The 18,505-nt window shown below is 34.6% G+C and overlaps 1 protein-coding gene across 9 annotated transcripts in view; it reads left to right on the top strand.

The window, feature by feature from the left end:
- Window positions 1-18,505, top strand: part of STAU2 (staufen double-stranded RNA binding protein 2) — a 309,135-nt gene that overhangs the window by 136,926 nt on the left and 153,704 nt on the right. For all 9 annotated transcript variants that reach the window (XM_007080358.3, XM_042973269.1, XM_042973267.1 and 6 more), the window contains 2 exons: window positions 1,496-1,627; window positions 15,441-15,501. In XM_007080358.3, the coding sequence (XP_007080420.1) occupies window positions 1,496-1,627; window positions 15,441-15,501 (193 nt within the window). The remainder of the gene's footprint in view (window positions 1-1,495; window positions 1,628-15,440; window positions 15,502-18,505) is intronic.

The following is an 18,505-nucleotide window of genomic DNA, read 5'->3' as shown; positions in this document are numbered from 1 at the left end:
TATTTTCTTCTTATTTGTGTCTTCTCTTGCTTTTCTTGATCAGTCTTAACTTTGGTTTGTCATTTTATTAGTCTTTTCAGGGAACCAACTTTTGCTTTTTTTGAATTTCTCTATTGTATTTTTTCTTTATCCTTAATTTCCCTCCTTGTCTTTATTCCATTTTCTTTGGATTTGTTTTGCTCTAATAACTTTTTGAGCTGGATGTTTAGGTCATTACTTTCCTGCCTTTCTCTAAGCTTTTATGGCTATATATTTTTTTCTAGATCCTTTAGCTGCATGCTTCAGGTTTTGATGTATTGTATTTCCATTATTATTTATTTAAAATATTTTCTAGTTTTTATTGGGATTTTTTCTCTGCCCATAGATTATTCAGACTTAATTGTTTCATTTCCAAAGTTGTGCGTATCTTCTTTCTTATTTGCTGCTTTGATCATTTGTTGAGACCAGTGTATAAAAACAAATCCCACTGTAGTTGTGTATTTTTTATTTCTCCTTGTAATGCTATATACTTCTTGCTTGTTTTACTTTTAAAAAATTATTTATTTTTTCCTTTTTGCTTTCCACTATAATTTTTATATTTGCATTAGCTTTTGGCACATGCATCATTAAAAGCTCTACCCAATTCAGAAAATGTATATGTGGATATGAGATGGCTGATGTATATTTAAATACGTGTGTGTGTGTGTGTGTGTGTGTGTGTGTATACATCAATGGTTTGCAAAAGGTAATTGTGGAATAGTTCTAATAATAAAAAGCTGTTTATTGACCAGTTATGATTTATTCTACAGTGTAGTTTACATACATTTTCTTATTTAATTTTCAGAACAATACAGTGACATAGATGTATTACCGTTCTTTTATTGATGAAAAAAACTGAGGCTTAGAGATGTTGACTAATTTGAATCAGTTCATACAGTTAAGAGGTAGTAGAATTGAATTTCATACCCAGTTCTGACCTGGAAATCTTTGTTCTTAACCACAATATTGAATTAACCTTTGTATATTAATTTTTCTCAGGAACTATTTAATATAAACCTTTGTAAACTTGGGATACAATGTAAACATTGTTTTGAATTGCACCACCATGAATTTCAGTCTTTTAGTATATTAACTTAAATAATGCTAAATGTAGTCATAACCAACATAAACTCTGTTGTAATGTGAATTTTATTTTTCTGCTTATAGAAGTATTTTTGTTTAAAAAATCAAGTAACATAGAACTATGTATGGAAGTAAAAGTCATTTAAGATTCTATCACCCTGGGATAAACCCCCATTGCCATTTTGAGGACCATATTGTCATATTTTTCGCCACATGTATTTTCACTTGTGTATATAATTTTATGTAATTGGGAGACTAGCTTAATTGCTATTTTAATTTTGGACTGAACTTTACATTTGTGAATGCTAGAGAGCATAACACATTGCTTTTGGGTATTAAGGAGTTCTTGTTTACCAAAGCAATTACCATCCATTTCTTACTTTAATCCTATCAGGTCAAAGTAGGCAATGAAGTTGCTACTGGAACAGGACCTAACAAAAAGATAGCCAAAAAAAATGCTGCAGAAGCAATGCTGTTACAGCTTGGTTATAAAGCATCCACTAGTCTTCAAGATCAACTTGATAAGGTAAGAGTTAAATTTACGTGTGCATATACCTGTCCTGTCATAATATCAAAAGCGATGAGCAAATCCATTGTTTTTTTGACTCTTAAGTAATGTGTTAATTAGTTTAAAGGTAGAAGTCAAAAGTTTTTTTTTTTCCCTCAAGTCAGTACTCTGTATCTTTAAAGATAGATTCTTCAGGTAGAAAGTAACATCTGTTTATGGGGTGTTATATATTAATATTAAGATGAAATATTATATTCTTATAATTGGCATATACTAAATATTGTGTATATTTTTATTTTTTGTATCATTGAATATTTTATATAATACCAGTTGAATAATTTTTTAGCTTATTGACTAGTGGCTTTTGCCAGATAGCCACAGTTTTAATTTGTGCTTTTTAAAGAACACAGACTGTTAGCCTTCATTTCTGGAATACAGCTGCAAACACTAGAAATAAAGATCCTAAGTTATCCCTTTAGGGCAGGAACTGTACTGGACAGGCGCTCTATAAACTAATTTTTCTATTTACTTTAAATTTAAAAGTAAACTCAGAGGGTGTTTATTTTCTGCCAAGACTTATGTTCATGGTCCCCTATTTCTTCTGCAGCAGTTAATGACATCATTAACACCTACCTCTGTTGCAAGAGAAGCAGAGAACCCCAAATTCAGGCCTTGGCAGATAATTTGGCAGGAACTGGCTTAATTTCATTTTGTATTGTCATTGTATCTTTGTACATGTAGAAATTGTTTTTATTAATATTTTAATAAATGAAAAGTCATAAAACCAGCTTAATAATTATTTCTATCAAAAACAGTATACTTTTTTCCATGACATTTTCTCATATAAGGATTCTATTTTTTAGAGATATTTTCAGTTTCTACAGGAATACGTTTCTGAAATTCAGAGTAAAAACAAAATCATCTATTAAAAAACATTTAGATATACTTTTCTTTTTAAGACAGCTGTGAATACCTAGGCAATTATTTTCAGCGATTAAGAATTATTTGTCTGTGTGGTATCGCTAGAGATTTCAATTCTGTTTTTATAACCTGGCTAGTCAATGCTTTTTCTTCTTTTAAAAGTATTTGTAACATGAAACCCAACATGTGTTCAAGATTCTGTAGTTCTTATATTGTGTATATGTTGTTTTAACTTAACACATTTATATTGACTTAAAACTAGTGAGTGATTTATAAAAATACGTCAAAATAAATCTCATAGGCATATATTTGTATGTTAAGTGAAAATAAAACAGAACAAAAAGTCAGCATTAATTTTTTTAATTTGAAAGACATTTTTTATATACCCTTTGTATTATTGGTCAGGGTTCTCCAGAGAAACAGACCAACAGGATGTATATGTATGTGTATGTATATATAATGTATGTGTGTATGTATATATATACATATTCATACATCACTCACAGAGACTTGTTTTAAGGAATTGGCCCATGGAATTATAGAGGCTTAGCTAGTCCACAGTCTGAGGGAGAGGTCAGCCGGCTAGCGAATCAGGAGTTAAGTTTGAATCCAAAGGCATTCTGCTGGAGATTACCCTCTTGCTTCAGGGGAGGTCAACCTTTTCTTCTAGTTAGTTCTTCAACTGATTAGGCCCACCCACATTATGGAGAGAAATCTACTTTACTCAAAGTTCAGTGATTTAAATGTAAACCTTTTCCAAAAACACCCTCTCACAGAGCACCCAGAATAATGTTTGATCAAATGTCTAAGCACCAAAGTTCAGACAAGTTGGCACATAAAATTTCCCATTGTACCTAGCTAAAAGCCAAACACTTATAACTAAAGATAACAAGGTGACTGAAACCTGGTCCCTACACTCGAGAAACTAACCTTGTAAGTGTTAACAGTAAGGAGCGTTACTCATATAACAAAAATTATAGTATTCTAGAACCTACAGAACATGAAGATGAATCTGGAAAGTCAGGAATAGCCGAGACCACTATTTTTATGTGAGTTAAAGAACTTGAGGAATTATTAACTTAAGATTTGAATATGAAAGTGACACGATACAGTTTACAGTCTTCAAAAGACAATCGTGTAAGTAACGTAGTGAGTGTATTTGAGCAGGATGAGATTGAAGGCAGAGGGGCCAGTTAGGAGGCTAGCAGAACTGTTCAGGTAAAAGATACTGAGGGTCTGGACTCAGGCAGTGGTGGTAGAAAAGAGAGGGTAAAGATACCAGAGGTATTTCTGAAGTGTAAGTGATATGCTTTCAGTAGCAGATAATATGCATGGGGGATACAGGAATCAGAGGAGGAAAGAAAACCTGTAAAAAGGAAGAGAATGACTTTAAGAAATAGGTAGCAGTCATATGCTGCAGGGAGATCAAAAAAGGAAAGGACTGAATACACTGATTTGTCAATAAAAGATCTGCAGTGATTGTGGCGAAGCAACTTAAAAACCTGCAAAAGAGTTTTTAAAAAGTTTTTTTTTTTAAATAAACAAGATATGTACATGGCTGAAAGAATTCAAATAACACGAAAGAATAAGTAGCCTTACTTTATCCTGAGACCCTTGGCTCTTAACCTCTCTTTTGAATAGCATCTCCCACAATGAGTTAATATTTGTACAGCATTTAGGATACTGTCTGAAATATATTGAATGTTATACAGGGATTTGATAAATAGAAATAAATATCCTTATAGAGATATTCTATGCATATATACTAATATGTCCCCACTTCATAAAAAATTTCAGATTTATTGAGGTGCAGTTCAGTGAATTTTGACATATGTGTCTTTATATGTGTGTACACATTCTTTAACCACCACCAGAATTAAGATTTATAATATTTCTGTTACACCATAAAAGTTCCCTTTTGTAGTTAATCTCTTCCCCTCTCCTTAGGCCCTGGCAAGCACTGATCTAATTTCTGCCTATAATTTTGCATTTCCTGAATGTCATACAAATTGGATCATACATTAGGAAGGCTTTGGTGTCTAGCTTCATAATTCTGAGATTCATCCATGTTGTTGCACTTATCATTAGTTTGTTCTTTTTTATTCTTTGTTACTGTTTTATTCTTCAACATTTGGGCTCTTTCCAATTTGAGGCTATGATAGATTAAGTGGTTATAAACATTCATGTATAAGTCTTTATATGTGTGTATTTCTCTAATGCATTCTTTATGTACATATTTGTATAATAAGAACATGTTATAACTTTGTTAAGAAACTGTGAAGATGTTTTCCAGAGAGGCTTTACCATTTTGTATTCCCAACGGAGTGTTTGAGACTCCAGTTATTTCACATCTTTTCCAGCTCTTGGTATAGTTGGTTTTGATAGCTTTGATCATACTAGTAGGCATATAATGCTACTCATTGGAATTTAATTTGCATTTCCCTAATAACTGATAATGCTGAATATCCTATCATGTATTTATTTTCCATTCATATCTCTTCCCTGAAATGGCTGTTCAAAGTTTTGTCTCTTTAAAAATTGGATAGTTTGCTTTCTTACTGAGTTGTAACAGTTCTTTACATATTTTGGACACAAATCCCGTATCAGATAAAGAACTCCCCTGCCTTCTCCTTCTCTTCTTTCCTGTCCTGTCCTTTCCTCCTTTTCCACATAGGTTATCCAATTGTTCCAGCATCAACTGTTTTAAAGATTAATGCTGTTTTCATAGAATTCCCTTAGGACCTTTGCTGAAAAGCAGTTAAGCACATATTTGTGGGTCTGCTTCTAGATTCTCTGTACTGTTCCATGAATCCCTATGTCTATCCTGAAGCTATTACAACTGTATTTGGACTGTAGCTTTTTAGGTAAGGTTTGAAATCAGATAATGAACTCTTTCTTCTGTTTTTTAAAAAATATTTTGGCTACTCTAGAACTTTTGCATTTTCATAGAAATTTTAGAATCAATTTCTACCAAGAAAAAAAAAAAGCCAGTGGGGAAGTTTTCTTTGGAATTGCGTTAAATATATAGATCAATTTCACACAAATTGGTATCTTAACATTGAGTCTTCCAGTCCATGAACACGATCCAGCTCTCCCATTTTTTTAGTTTTTTAGAAATATCCCACAGCAATGTTTTGTACTTTTTCATAGAAATATCTTACACAGCTGTTATGTCTATCCCTAAGTACTTCATGTTTTTGGATGCGTTATTAATGGTATTGGTTTTTAATTTCAATTTCCAATTCTTCTTTTCTAGTGTATAGAAATACAGTGGGTTTTAGATATTGACCTTGTAATCTACAACATAGCTAAACTGAGTTATAAATTGTAATAGTTTATTTTGTAGATTGGGATTTTCTGCATTGATGATTGTGTCATCTATGAATAAAGACGGTTTTATTTCTTCCTTTCCAATCTGTATATGTTTATCTATTTGTTTTGCTTTATTGCTCTGAATAGAACAACTGGTACAGTGTTGAATAGAAGTAGTTGTTTGTTGAATAAGAAAGCAGATATCCTTACCTTGCTCCCCATTTTAAAAGGAAAATTATTCAGATTTCACCATTATAAATACCATGATGATTGTAGGTTTTCTTCATAGATACTCTATATCAGTGATATTTCCTTGTATTCCTGCTTTATTGAAAGATTGTTTTTTGTTCTTTAATTATCAGTGCATGTTGAATTTTGCCCAGTGCTTTCTCTGCATCTATTGATATGTAATATAATTTTTCTGTTTAGTTTGTAACAGTGAATTTTACTGACAGATTTCTAAAATTTATGTAAAATATTTTAAAAATTACCATTTTAAGCATTTTAAGGTGAATATTTCGGTGGCATTAAGTACATTCACAATGTTGTGCAACCATTACCACTATCTACTTCCAGAACATTTTCATCATCCCAAAGAGAAACTGTACCCCATTAAACACTGACTCCTCATTCTTCTCTCTACTCAGCCCCTGGTAACCTCTGTTCTACTCTCTATCTCTATGAATTTACCTTTTCTAGGAACCTTCTGTAAGTGGAATCATACTATATTTGTCCCTTTTTGTCAGGCTTATTTCATTTAGCATGTTTTCAAGGTTCATCCATGTTGTAGCATCTATCAGAATCTCATTCCTTTAAAAAAAATTTTTGTTCATTTATTTTTGAGAGGTGGGGGAGGGGCACAGAGAGAGGGAGACACAGAATCTGAAGCAGGATTCAGGCTTTGAGCTGTCAGCACAGAGCCCGATGCGGGGCTTGAACTCACGAGCCGGGAGATCATGACCTGAGCTGAAGTTGGACGCTTAACCGACTGAGCCACCCAGGCGCCCCAAAATTTCATTCCTTTTAAAGCCTGAATAATATTATGTTGTATGGATATATCACGTTTTGTTTATCCATTCATCTTTTGATGGACATTTTGGGTTATTTTCAACTTAAGGCTATTGTGAGTAATGCTGCCATGAACATTGGTGTATAAGTATCTGTTTTAAGTCTCTACTTTCATTGTTTTGAGTATATACTTAGAAGTGAAATTGTTTGATCAAATGGTAATTGTACATTTACTATTTTGAGGAATAGCCAAATTCTTTTCAATAGTGGCTGTATCATTTTATATTCCCACCAGTGATGTACAGGGTTCCAGTTTCTCCAAGTCCTTGCTAACATTTATACATGTGTGTGTAGATGTTTGTTTTTGTTTTGTCTTGTTTTTTAAACAATAGCCATCCTGATGGATGGGCATTGATTGCTTTTTGAATGTTGAACTAAGCTTGCCTGATGGACATAAACCCCATTTGATCACGATGTATTACCTATGTTTTTGTATATTTGTGGAATAGATTTGCTAATATTTTAAAAGATTTTTATGGCTGCATGTATGATCTATATTTTTCTTTTGTTGTTATATCTTTGTCTGGTTTTAGCATCAGTATCAGGGTAATGCTTCTCATATAGTAAGTTTGGAAGAGTTTGGTAATCTTTCTTCCTTAATTTTTGGGTAGAATTTACCAGTGGGGTAACCTTCCATCTGGGGAAGGTTTTCTCTGTGGGAAGATTTTAACTATAAATTGAGTTTTAAAAAATAGACATAGGGCTATACAGACTATCTACTTCTGCTTGAGTGATCTTTGGCAGTTTGAATCTTACAAGCAATTTGTCTGTTTTATCTAAGTTGTTGAATTTATTGGTACAGAATTGTTCACAACATTTCCTTGTTATCCTTTTAATAGCTATAGCATCTGTAGTGATATTCCCTCTCTCATTCCTGCTGTTGGTAATTTGTTTTCTTTTTCTCCTTATCAATATGGCTAGGAGCTTATTAATTTGTATTCTTTTCTTTTCTCTCTTCTCTTCTCTTCTTTTCTTTTTTTTTTTTTATAAGAGAAATAAAGTACGAGTAGGATAGGGGCAGAGGGAGAGGGAGAGAGAATCGTAAGCAGACTCCATGTGCAGTGTGGAGCCCAATATGGATTTTGATCTTGTGTTCATGAGATCATGACCTGAGCTGAAATCAGGAGTTGGACACTTAACTGACTGAGCCATGCAGGCACTTCTTTATCTTTTTCAAACAACCAGGTTTTGTTTCATTGATTTTCTCCATTTTTCAATTTTCAATTTTATTGATTTCTACTCTTTATTTTATCCTTCCTTCACTAGCTTTGGGTTTGATTTTCTGTTCTTTTTCTGGCTTTGTAAATTAGAAGCTAAGACTGTGGGTCTGAGAACTTTCTTCTTTTCTCATATAAGATTTAATGCTGTATACTTCTCTTTATGTACTGATTTAGTTCTGTCCTACAAATTTTGACAAGATGAGTTTTTATTTTCATTCAATTCAAGATATGTTATAATTTTCCTTTTGACTTCTTTCAAGTCATATATCGCTTTTGATTTTTTGTCATCTTCTTTTATTGTTAGTGTCTCCAGTTACAAATTTGGATTTGTCCATTTCTTTCAGTTTTGTCAATTTTGTTTTGTGTACTTTGAAACTTTGTTGTTAACACACACACACACACACACACACACACACACACACACATTTGGCATTGTTATGTCTTTTTGATGACTTGGCCCCTTTATTACTATGTGATTTTTCTCTTTAGTCCTGATAATATTCCTTCCTGTGAATTCTGCTTTGTCTTGATGTTAAATAGCCATCCCAGTTTTATTTTGATTAGTGTTTGCATGGAATATTTTTCTCCCATCGTTTTGGCCTGTGTCTTTACATTTAAATTGCTTTCTTTTCATAAGAGACTCTTAAAAACTGAGAACAAACTGAGGGTTGATGGGGGGTGGGAGGGAGGGGAGGGTGGGTGATGGGCATTGAGGAGGGCACCTTTTGGAATGAGCATTGGGTGTTGTATGGAAACCTATATGACAATAAATTTCATATAAAAAATAAATTGCTTTCTTTTAGAAAACATATAATTGGGTCTTGCTTTTTAAAATCTATTTTGACAGTCTTTTAGTTGAGGGTAATTAGAACATTTGCATTTATTATAGTTACTGATATGGTTGGATTTAAATCTTACTAATTATTTCTCTTTACCCATTTGTTCTTTGTTCACACTCTTCTTTTTGACCACTAATATGGTCATAGATTTTACTTTTCTGTATGCCTCTATGACCTCCTATTGTGATTATACTGTGTATGTTTCAAAGACCTCCTATTGTGGTCATACATTTTACTTCTGTATATAGTATAAGCTTACAGTTTTTTGAGCTCTATTTTTTGTTGTTTATTCATTATTACTAATTATGCTTTATATAGTCATCATTTTATGTGGTTAAAATGAGAAAAAAGTGTTGTATTTTTACCCTCATTTTTACCATTTTCAGTATGCTTCATTTATTTGTATCGATCCATATTCATGAATACATGTTCATTTGTGTGGATTTCTTTCTGGTATCATACTCCTGCTTATAGAACTTACTCTACAACTACTTGTATTAATAAGTCTACTGGCAATGATTTCTCTCAGCCTTTGTTGGATGAAGAAGTCCTTATTTCATCTTCATTTTTGCAAGTTTTTTTTTTTGGCTGGATATAGGATTCTGGATTTTTTTCTTTATTTCCTTAAAGGAGTCTCCCTTATATTTATGGTTTCACTTTCCATGGTTTCAGTCACCTGCAGTCACCTGCAGGTCTGGAAACTCATCAGAAGGTTAATAGTTGCCTAACTGCACATTAGAATGCCTAAGTCATTCACCTCACTTCATCTCATCATGTAGGCATTTTATCATTTCACATCATTGCACAAATAGTATTGTACGAGAACGTATTTTGAGAGAAAGACCACATTCACATAACTTATTATAGTGTTATAATGGTTCTATTTTATTATTATTTTTATTGTTAATCTCTTACTGTGGCTAATTTATAAATTAAACATTGTCATAGGTGCATATGTATAGGAAATAACATCACATATATAGGGTTTGTTACTATCCGTGGTATCAGGCATCCACTGGGGAACTTGGAATGCATCTCCTGTGGATAAGGGGCACAACTTTACTTATGAAGATCTTGTTTCATTGTCTTTTGACGTGTGTAGCTTTTGATGTCATTTCTGCTGTAATTCTTACCTGCTCTTTCCTCCTCGTATATTTTTTTCCCTTTGAAGGCTGTCAGAATTTTCCTTTTTCATTAGTTCTCAGCAGTTTGACTGTGATGTGTCTAAATATGATTTTTTTCTTTTTTCCTTTACCCTTCTATCTTCTCCCCTGTCCTTCCTCCTTCCATCCTCCTTTTCTTCCTCTTCTTCATCCATTTATTCTTTTTGTATTTTTCCTGCCTTAGTGGTCTCTGAACATGGTATCTGCGTTTTGTTATAATTCAGTTATTTTGTCAAATTCTCAGCTATTATCATTTCAAATGTTTCTTATTCTTTGTTTCTTCTCTTCTGTGGAATTTCCAGTTACACACTTGTTAGACTGTTGGTATTGTTTTATAGCTCCAGTATTTTTTGTTCCTTTTAATTTTTCACTCTTTTTTTCCCCCCTGTGCTTCAGTTTGAGTAAAGCACTGTTAGTGTGGAGGGTGGCATCCATCTTGTCATAGTTGAGCCCATTTTGAGTTTTGTTGCTGCTGTCATCACTACTGACTTCAAATTCCTTCAGTACTGGTATCTGTACTCTGTGTGGGGTGAGGTTTGGGGGTGGGCTTTTCCTCAGTGTTTCTGCTCCGCCCTTACATTTCAGCAGTCCTTCTTCACTGTGCCAGGGGGTGAGGGCTTTGTGTATACTCTGCAGTCAGCTGTTGGTGCTTATTACTTGGTTATGAATGCGGTGGGTACGGGAACATAGTTCATGATTTTCTTGCCCAGCCTCATTCTCAGTCAGACTTTGTGTACCTGGGTCTCAGAGGTGGGTTTTTATCAGTGTTTCTGCTTCCTTCCCCATGGTGGCCAAACTTGACTTTGGATCTGTGGGTGCTCTTGGGTGCAAGAGAATGTCCTGTCCCCTTGTCAGCATTTTCAGACCTATGCTTTATATTGGGGCAGGGCCTTGCTTTCAGGAGGGTTTTATACTCCTTTTTTTCCAGGGGCAAGTAGATTTTGCTTTTACTCCTTTTCCAGAAGCAACAAGTCTTTGCCTAAGCCTCTGGGGCAACAGAATTTCTTGTCTCTACCCCAGAGGCAGTTGGTATTTGTTTTTCCCCTTTCTCTAGTGGCTTGAGCTTTTTGCTTTGTATAAAAGAAGAGTCTAGAGAAGTGTGTAAAGTTCCATGCTTTCCTCTCAGTGGCAGACATTCACCAGCTGCATACCTGCTCCACTGAGTGAGGCTCTCTCTGGTTTCCAGTTGTACCTCTGATTGTCTTCCTCAGTGTTCAGGAGAGGCCCATGGAAAAGAGCTTCTGCCAGAAGATCCTGGTTTTTCTAAATTATTGTGCTAGCCCACACTCAGTCTTTTAGAATTTATTGGCATTTCATGTACTTTCTTCTCACCTGCATTGAGAACGTTCATCTCTTCCTTCTTTGCTCCACCAGTGTTGAAACACTTTGAGAGTCTTGCCTCTCCCCAGAGGGATTTGTCACACACATTCACTTCACTTACGTGCTTTACAATCTCAGATCTCTGATGGTTCAAGACAAGTTATGACTTTTTACGTTTCCTCATTGATAACGTTTCTACATTCTAAGGAAAAGTGGAACATTCTTTATACCTTTTCAAGGTATACTGTTCTTACATCTTGATTTTCTTTTTCACTCATATATTGGGGTTTCATTTATATCTTGGAGTTTGTTCTACATCAAGATGTAACTAACATATGCTTCATTTTTTTTGTTGTTTTTGTTAGAGAGTGCAAGTGGGGGAGACAGGCAGAGGAAGAGAGGAAGGGAGGAAGGGAGAGAGAGAGAGAGAGAGAGAGAGAGAGAGAGAGAGAGAGAAAGAGAAAGAGAGAGAGAGAGAGAGAGAGAGAGAGAGAGAGAAAGAGAAAGAGAAAGAGAGAGAGAAAGAGAATCTCAAGCAGGCTCCACACCCAGCACAGAGCCCATGACCTGAGGCGAAATCAAGAGTAGGATGCTAAACTGACTGAGCCACCGGGAGCCCCCTTCACTCTTTTTTATATTTGATTATTATATTGGTCGAAGTAATACTCATATATGTATAAAAAGTCAAGATTTTTTCGAGATTAATAGTATAAGGGCTCAAGATTTATAATAAACAGAAATATGCTGTTCTGCCCTGCTACTGGCCATTTCTGCTTCTCTTTTTCAGAAGCAACCATTTACCACATGCTTCAGCTGTTTGTTCTATTATTTTTATGTTGTCGGTTGTTCATATTGCTATTTCTAAATTTTTCATTTGTAGATAGTATCTGAGTGATTGCTATGAAAAATGAAGACTTAACTCTCATACACATATTCCACATGTATACTTCTCTGCATCTTTCTAACTTATTCTTAAGACTCTCTGCCAAGTAAACACATCATGTAATTTTTTCGTTTTTTTTTTTTTTTTTTTAATCTTTCTTGGAGCTCTTTATCCTCTTCTAATTTGGGATGATTGATAGGTCCGCTACAGATCTACTATTTTGGTTCTTCTCTTCACCATTATTTTGAAAAATTTTTTTGCCTCTCTCCCTTGTTGAGTTGCCTGTTTTCTGGATGGTTTCTCTTGTTCTTGATCTACTTCCTTATTTTGATGGGCACATACTTTAGTAGATTCCCTATAGAAGATACATGAGAAGTAAATATTTTTTGAGATCTTGTAGGTCTGAACTCTTATTTCCCACACACTTAATTCATAGTTTTTCTGAGATATAATTCTAAATTGGAAATAATTTTTTCACAGATTTCTGAAGGCATTGCACCAGTGTTTTCTGCCTCCCAGGACTACTCTTGAAACTCCATAGCCTTCTGATTCTTCAGCCTATATATGAAACTTTTATGTTTTTTTCCCCCTCTTTAGGCTTTTCTGACTTTCTTTTCCCAGGGGTTCTGAAATTCATGGATAATTGACTTGATGTGTGTATTCTTTAGTAAATCACGTTGGGCATTTGGATTTCTTTTAACCCTTTTATTATTGTTTTTTTTTAACCAATGACCCCAGGGATAGGGGACCAGGGGAGGGGGCTGGAGGGGAAGTGAGGCCTGAATCCCACTGCATTTGGATTTCAATCTAGAGATAAATATTCTTTAAGTGGGAATTTTCTTATTATATTATTTCCTTGGTAATTTCTTTCCTTCCATTGTTGCTATTGTTTCTTTCTGGGATGCCTGCTAGTCGTATGGATAATCTTCTGATCTTTCCTTCCTTCCTCCCTTCCCCCCTCCCTTCCATCTCTCCCTACTTTTGTTCTGTTTTCTAGGAGATTTCTGTAACTGTCTTCCAGTCCTTCTTTGAAATTGCTTACTTTGGCTATTGTATTTTTGACCTCCTAGAGCTCTTCTTCATCCTCAGAATATTCCTTTTTATAACCTCCTATTCTTGTTTAGTTGTTATAATATTTCTTTCATGGCTCTGGGAACTTTGCAAAATGTTAACCTTTTTTTGGAAGTTTTATTCTGTTCCCTGTGTTAATTCTGCCATTCCTTGTAGGTCAGAAGCCTGGCTTTTTCTACTGAGGCCAAAATGAAGAAGGGCACTGGGGGTCTTCTCTTCCAGGATAAGTGTAGATAGACTCTATCTCCTCATTTGCAATGTGGCCCTTCACTCCCACCTACAACTGTGCCAGGTGTTCAGAGTCTCTGTTTTAGCCTTTTCTAAGAGGACCCCTCTTAAGAAATCTGTCTTTTTGGGGTCAAAGAGGTGACCTGGAGATTTCATAGCACTTTGAAAGACCTCCAGTCAGTCTTTCTGTTTTCAGGTCCTTTCAACATTCATCTTTAGAAATACCAGGTGTGCTTCTAATTCCTGGCGCTTTCTGGGATCCTGGGGGCACAAATCAGTTTACTTTTTTGTAAGGTCTTTGTTGGCTTCTCACTCTTCAGACTAGTTTTAGCCTATTCACATCTGCTAGGTCAGTTACAACTTGTGTATCTGCTTTTCAGCTTCCAGACTTTGGTAGGCTTCTCTCTTCTGCTGTTGACTCCTTTCATATTCTGTTTGGGGGGGTAGGTGGGCAGAAGACAGGGAGAGAGAGTTTATGGACTATTGGGTTATCAATTTAGAGATGTTTGGGGAGAGACAGATTACTCCTTCTGTTCATTCTGTTATGTTTAAGAAGAAACCTTGCAAAAGTAATTTTATTAGAGTGTTGGGGTACAAATCAAAGAACAGTAGGCTTGAGATTCAGTTGAAGGTACAAAATTAGACATAGGGAATATAATCTAATACTTAACCTTGGTTATAAGTAGAATAAAAGGAGGAATGAAATGCTAAATTTATTATTACCAATTTCAGCTGAGCCCTCATCTGCCTGAGAATCTGCATTCTTTTAATCTGCCTGCTCTTCCCCTCCCTTGGGTGACTCATTCCTTACTACACTTTCTTCAAACTAGAAGTCTCTCAGTGATCTCGTATTGTGTAGCACAGAGAACGTGGAACTGGGGTCTCCCCAGATCTTCCATCAACATCCATCTGCATTTACGAACATTTACTCCTCCTCTGTCCTTCCACAATGGTAATCTATTTGCTAGAATTGTATTTTGTGCTTATATGTGGAGTTAATCCATTTGAATGTTGGCATCTGATAATGTAAATATAAAATAATGTAAATATAATGTAAATATAAATATGTAAATGTAAATATAAATATGCTGATTATAATAAGAATATGTCTCTTCCCCCCGAGTACTTTGTATCAATAATACCAGCTTCACACAAAGAGAACATAGCCAGTTAAAGACACTTATTAATTTGACTAAAATACTACTTCAAAATATCTTAGTTTCTCTGGATGTATTTTTATCTGAAACAGAGATCAAATCATTTGACAGAGTTAGGATATTACAGGTTTTACTTAAAGTTTGGACTTAGTTTTCAATTTTCTGTGTATGTCATTAGCAATGTTGCATGACCCTTGTCATAGAACTTTTACAGAACAGACACAGTAATATTTCTATTGTTAATTTGACCTCAGGAGCAATAAAGCAGCTCTTTTAGTCACTTCAGTATTTGTGACGATTATTATTGTTTACTGTTTGAATAAGAATTGTTTACTTTTTAACCATCTAGATAGAGCCCATGTTGTATATGATGCATGTACTGAATACGGGGCTTTCTTGATTACTTAAGTTGTAAATTTAGATGAACAGATAAAAAGCAGGAGACATAAGAATAGATTCTCCTGTAGAAAAGGAAGAAATGCTACTGGTCATACTAGTTACTTTTGTGTCCATGGTCCTCGCATCAGAGATAGAATAAGCAGAATAATTATTTGAGAGACTTTTGTCCTTGCTTTAGTTGATTAGTTAACTTTTTTCTTTTTGAATAAATCTATTTCTCTGGATTTAAACAATTGATTTAATCTTTCAGACAGGGGAGAACAAAGGATGGAGTGGTCCAAAGGCTGGGTTTCCTGAACCAACAAATAACAGTAAGTTTTCACTTTCATGTTAACTACACTTGATGTTCGTCATTGGTCCAGTAATTAGTCTGGCGCCGGGTATTTATTGGATCTGTTTGGGCCGGAGATGTCACATGGAAGACAAGGAAGTTGTGGTGTTTGCTTTCCTGGAACTGACAGAAGACATAAGCACTGAAGTTCTTAGCATGGTTTAGTCACCGCAGAGATAGTACCCTTTACTCCACATGGTAATGATCTAATTTTTAAGTTGTTTTTATTGCAACATTGTTATAATATAAAAGAATCAAAAAAGTAAAGCAATTATCTCTAAGTCCGTTATACGCCAAATCAACTGTTTCATGTTTCAGTTCTTTTTAGGTACACACACGTTTTTACATAATTATAATATACATGGAAGTTTGTACTGTGTTTTCATTTAACATAGTAATAAACATTTTTCACATTGTACCGAGTTGTTAGAATTTTTAATGTTTTATTAAATTTACATAAAATTGTGAGCAATTTCGTTCCAATTATAGTGTCGTCAACATGTAAAAATCTCCAGTTTATTTCTTTTTTCAAAGGTACATGATCAAGCTGTGGAAGCTCATTTGTCTTTCTTTAACTTCTTCCCATCTCTCCCAAAAAGTATCTATTTTCCCTAATGTGACCATTTTACTGTAAATCGGTAAAACAAAATAGCCAGCCTGTGAAGACCCTATGAAATGAAGTCCTCAGTGAAGCCAAATTTATATCCTTTCTGACTGTTTCTCTTCCTTACAACTTCTGGAAGCTGACTAAGCCTAAATATGTAAATTGTCATAATGAACAGTATTCTTTGATATTCACAGCTTATCTCTTGATGTATAATGAAATTAGTAACAAACTTTTATCAAAGCACACTTCTGAGAATTGAATTCTTGGGTCATCAAAACGAGCCTCTTGAAAAGAATATTTCAGTGAGGTAATTGTATTCATGAGTTACTTTCTGGGAATAACTTAAATAATTTAATATGACTCTGAGCCTTTGGTCTCTCTATATAAGAATGATGAATGTGATAGGCTTAGCACATAGCCCAAGGGAAAAAAAAATGGAGATCAGTTCAGGACTCTCAGAAAGTTTGTGTTTAATTCCTTTGATGTTTGAATATACAGGTGTATGATTATTTGGTACGGGATTGTAAGCATTAAATTGATCTTGGTTATATATAAAGTACTTAGCATGGTGTCTGTTTCCTAGTAAGCACATAGTGATTGTTGATTTTCTTCTATGCCTTCTCCCTCCCTTTTTAAATAAAAATTACATAATTCTATGTAGGCTTAACAAAAATTCCATGCTTACGCTTTTTATCTGTCAGACGTTTTTCATGAACAGTGTATCTGTAGTTTGTATTGGAATAGTTACTTTTGGCACTAGATACTTTTTCAAAGAATATAAACACTATACGTTTGAATATGGAAGTTGGATGGTTATTACCTTGATAGTTTTAACATGAAATCACATTATAGATAACCTGCAAACTCCATCATTTAACAGTGACATTTTGGCTCTTAATTTTATGTGTTTGTTGATTTTTTTTAAACGTGCTAAGGGGTTTTGGACTTACTTGCAAGTAGGGGAAGAGATGGCACAAAGAGGCCAGTGAGTTTCAGTGATCAGAAATGTGTAAGAATGCTACAAGATTTGCTTTAGACATAATGTTAGAAGTGATAAAGCTGTTTGGAGTCAGTGTAAAACTTAACCAAACCGTTCACACTTTAGAACTTTCTTCGGTCTCCAGTAGTTCGAATTGAGTATGTGAAAGAAGGATATGATCCCTCAGCTCTTCCAAACTCCGAGAGGTGAGAAAGCCAATATCAGGGTCCTTCCCTCTGATCAGGTCCCTGCCTCAGGTTACCACTGAGGATGAGGGCAGCTCCACTCTGAAATGTAACTGTTTTACTCCCTGATAGCGGGAGCTCTCCAGCAGTGCCCCATGTCCTCTGAAATACGTTAGGAAAAAGTTAGTTTCTTAGCAATTGATCATTCAGGTGATGAATCTGTTACCTGAAAATTAATTTAAATTTGTATATGACGGTAACATTCATGTTAGATTCTTTCCTGCGTAATTCCCTAAGTTTGAAATTCTGCCCTGAGTGGTTTCTGTCCCTTGAAGAATGTCCGTGTTAAGAGTTTTGCAGGCAAAGGTCAGAGCAGGCATCTCTTAGGATGGCACATGTGGGGGAAGAGAGGAATTTGAGGTTGTCAGTGCTGTCTGCCCCTCTGGCATATTTTCAGACTTTGAACAACTCATTTCACATCTTCTAATTCAATGCACATGCCAGTTTATCATGCTGAGTATCTTTAATGATCTAACATTTGTAAAACGAGTAACTATTCTTGAATAACATCTGAAAAGGTAACATATTAAACAGAATGGTATCATAAAGTGACTCTTTACAGTGTTTTCTTTATTAAACTTTATATTACTTTACAAATTGTACTTAGCGAAGCATTATTTTGATAAATATTATGAAATTAACTTGGAACCATAGTGTACAAAAATTAAAGGCAGGGAATGCAGAATTGGAAAGGAGAAAGAAGATAATTTTAACCTGGCACAGCTAACACCTAACTATAAGTAGACAAAAAAAGTTCATGTACATGTGCATTTAATTTTTGAAGTGGAAGATAAGTTTTTTTAAGATTACAGTCATAAGAAACTGCTAACAATTACAACAAAAAATAGTTTAAATGGTTTTGCAAGTGATCGTGATTGCATAGCCTGGCTCCTGGCTTGATTGCCTGCAGATTTAAAATATGGACCTAATTTTTGCATACTTCTCAGGCTTTCTTCATTGTATTGAATTGCAGCAAAAGGTAGACTGTTCTTAGTGTGTTTTTACCCTTTGAATCACTGTCATAGTCATGTTGAAGTGCAAGAACACATAACTTTGTAATGTGAGGTTTGTGTTAAATGTAGCATGGGGCAATTTTATGCTTGGCATACACATAAAAAGATAGATTTTTACAGATGAATGACTAACAGGTTTT

The sequence above is a fragment of the Panthera tigris genome, chromosome F2, assembly GCF_018350195.1.
Source record: "Panthera tigris isolate Pti1 chromosome F2, P.tigris_Pti1_mat1.1, whole genome shotgun sequence".
Classification (NCBI taxonomy): domain Eukaryota; kingdom Metazoa; phylum Chordata; class Mammalia; order Carnivora; family Felidae; genus Panthera; species Panthera tigris.
The sequence above is the reverse complement of the archived record's forward strand: the minus strand, read 5'-3'. Positions and strand labels throughout refer to the sequence as shown.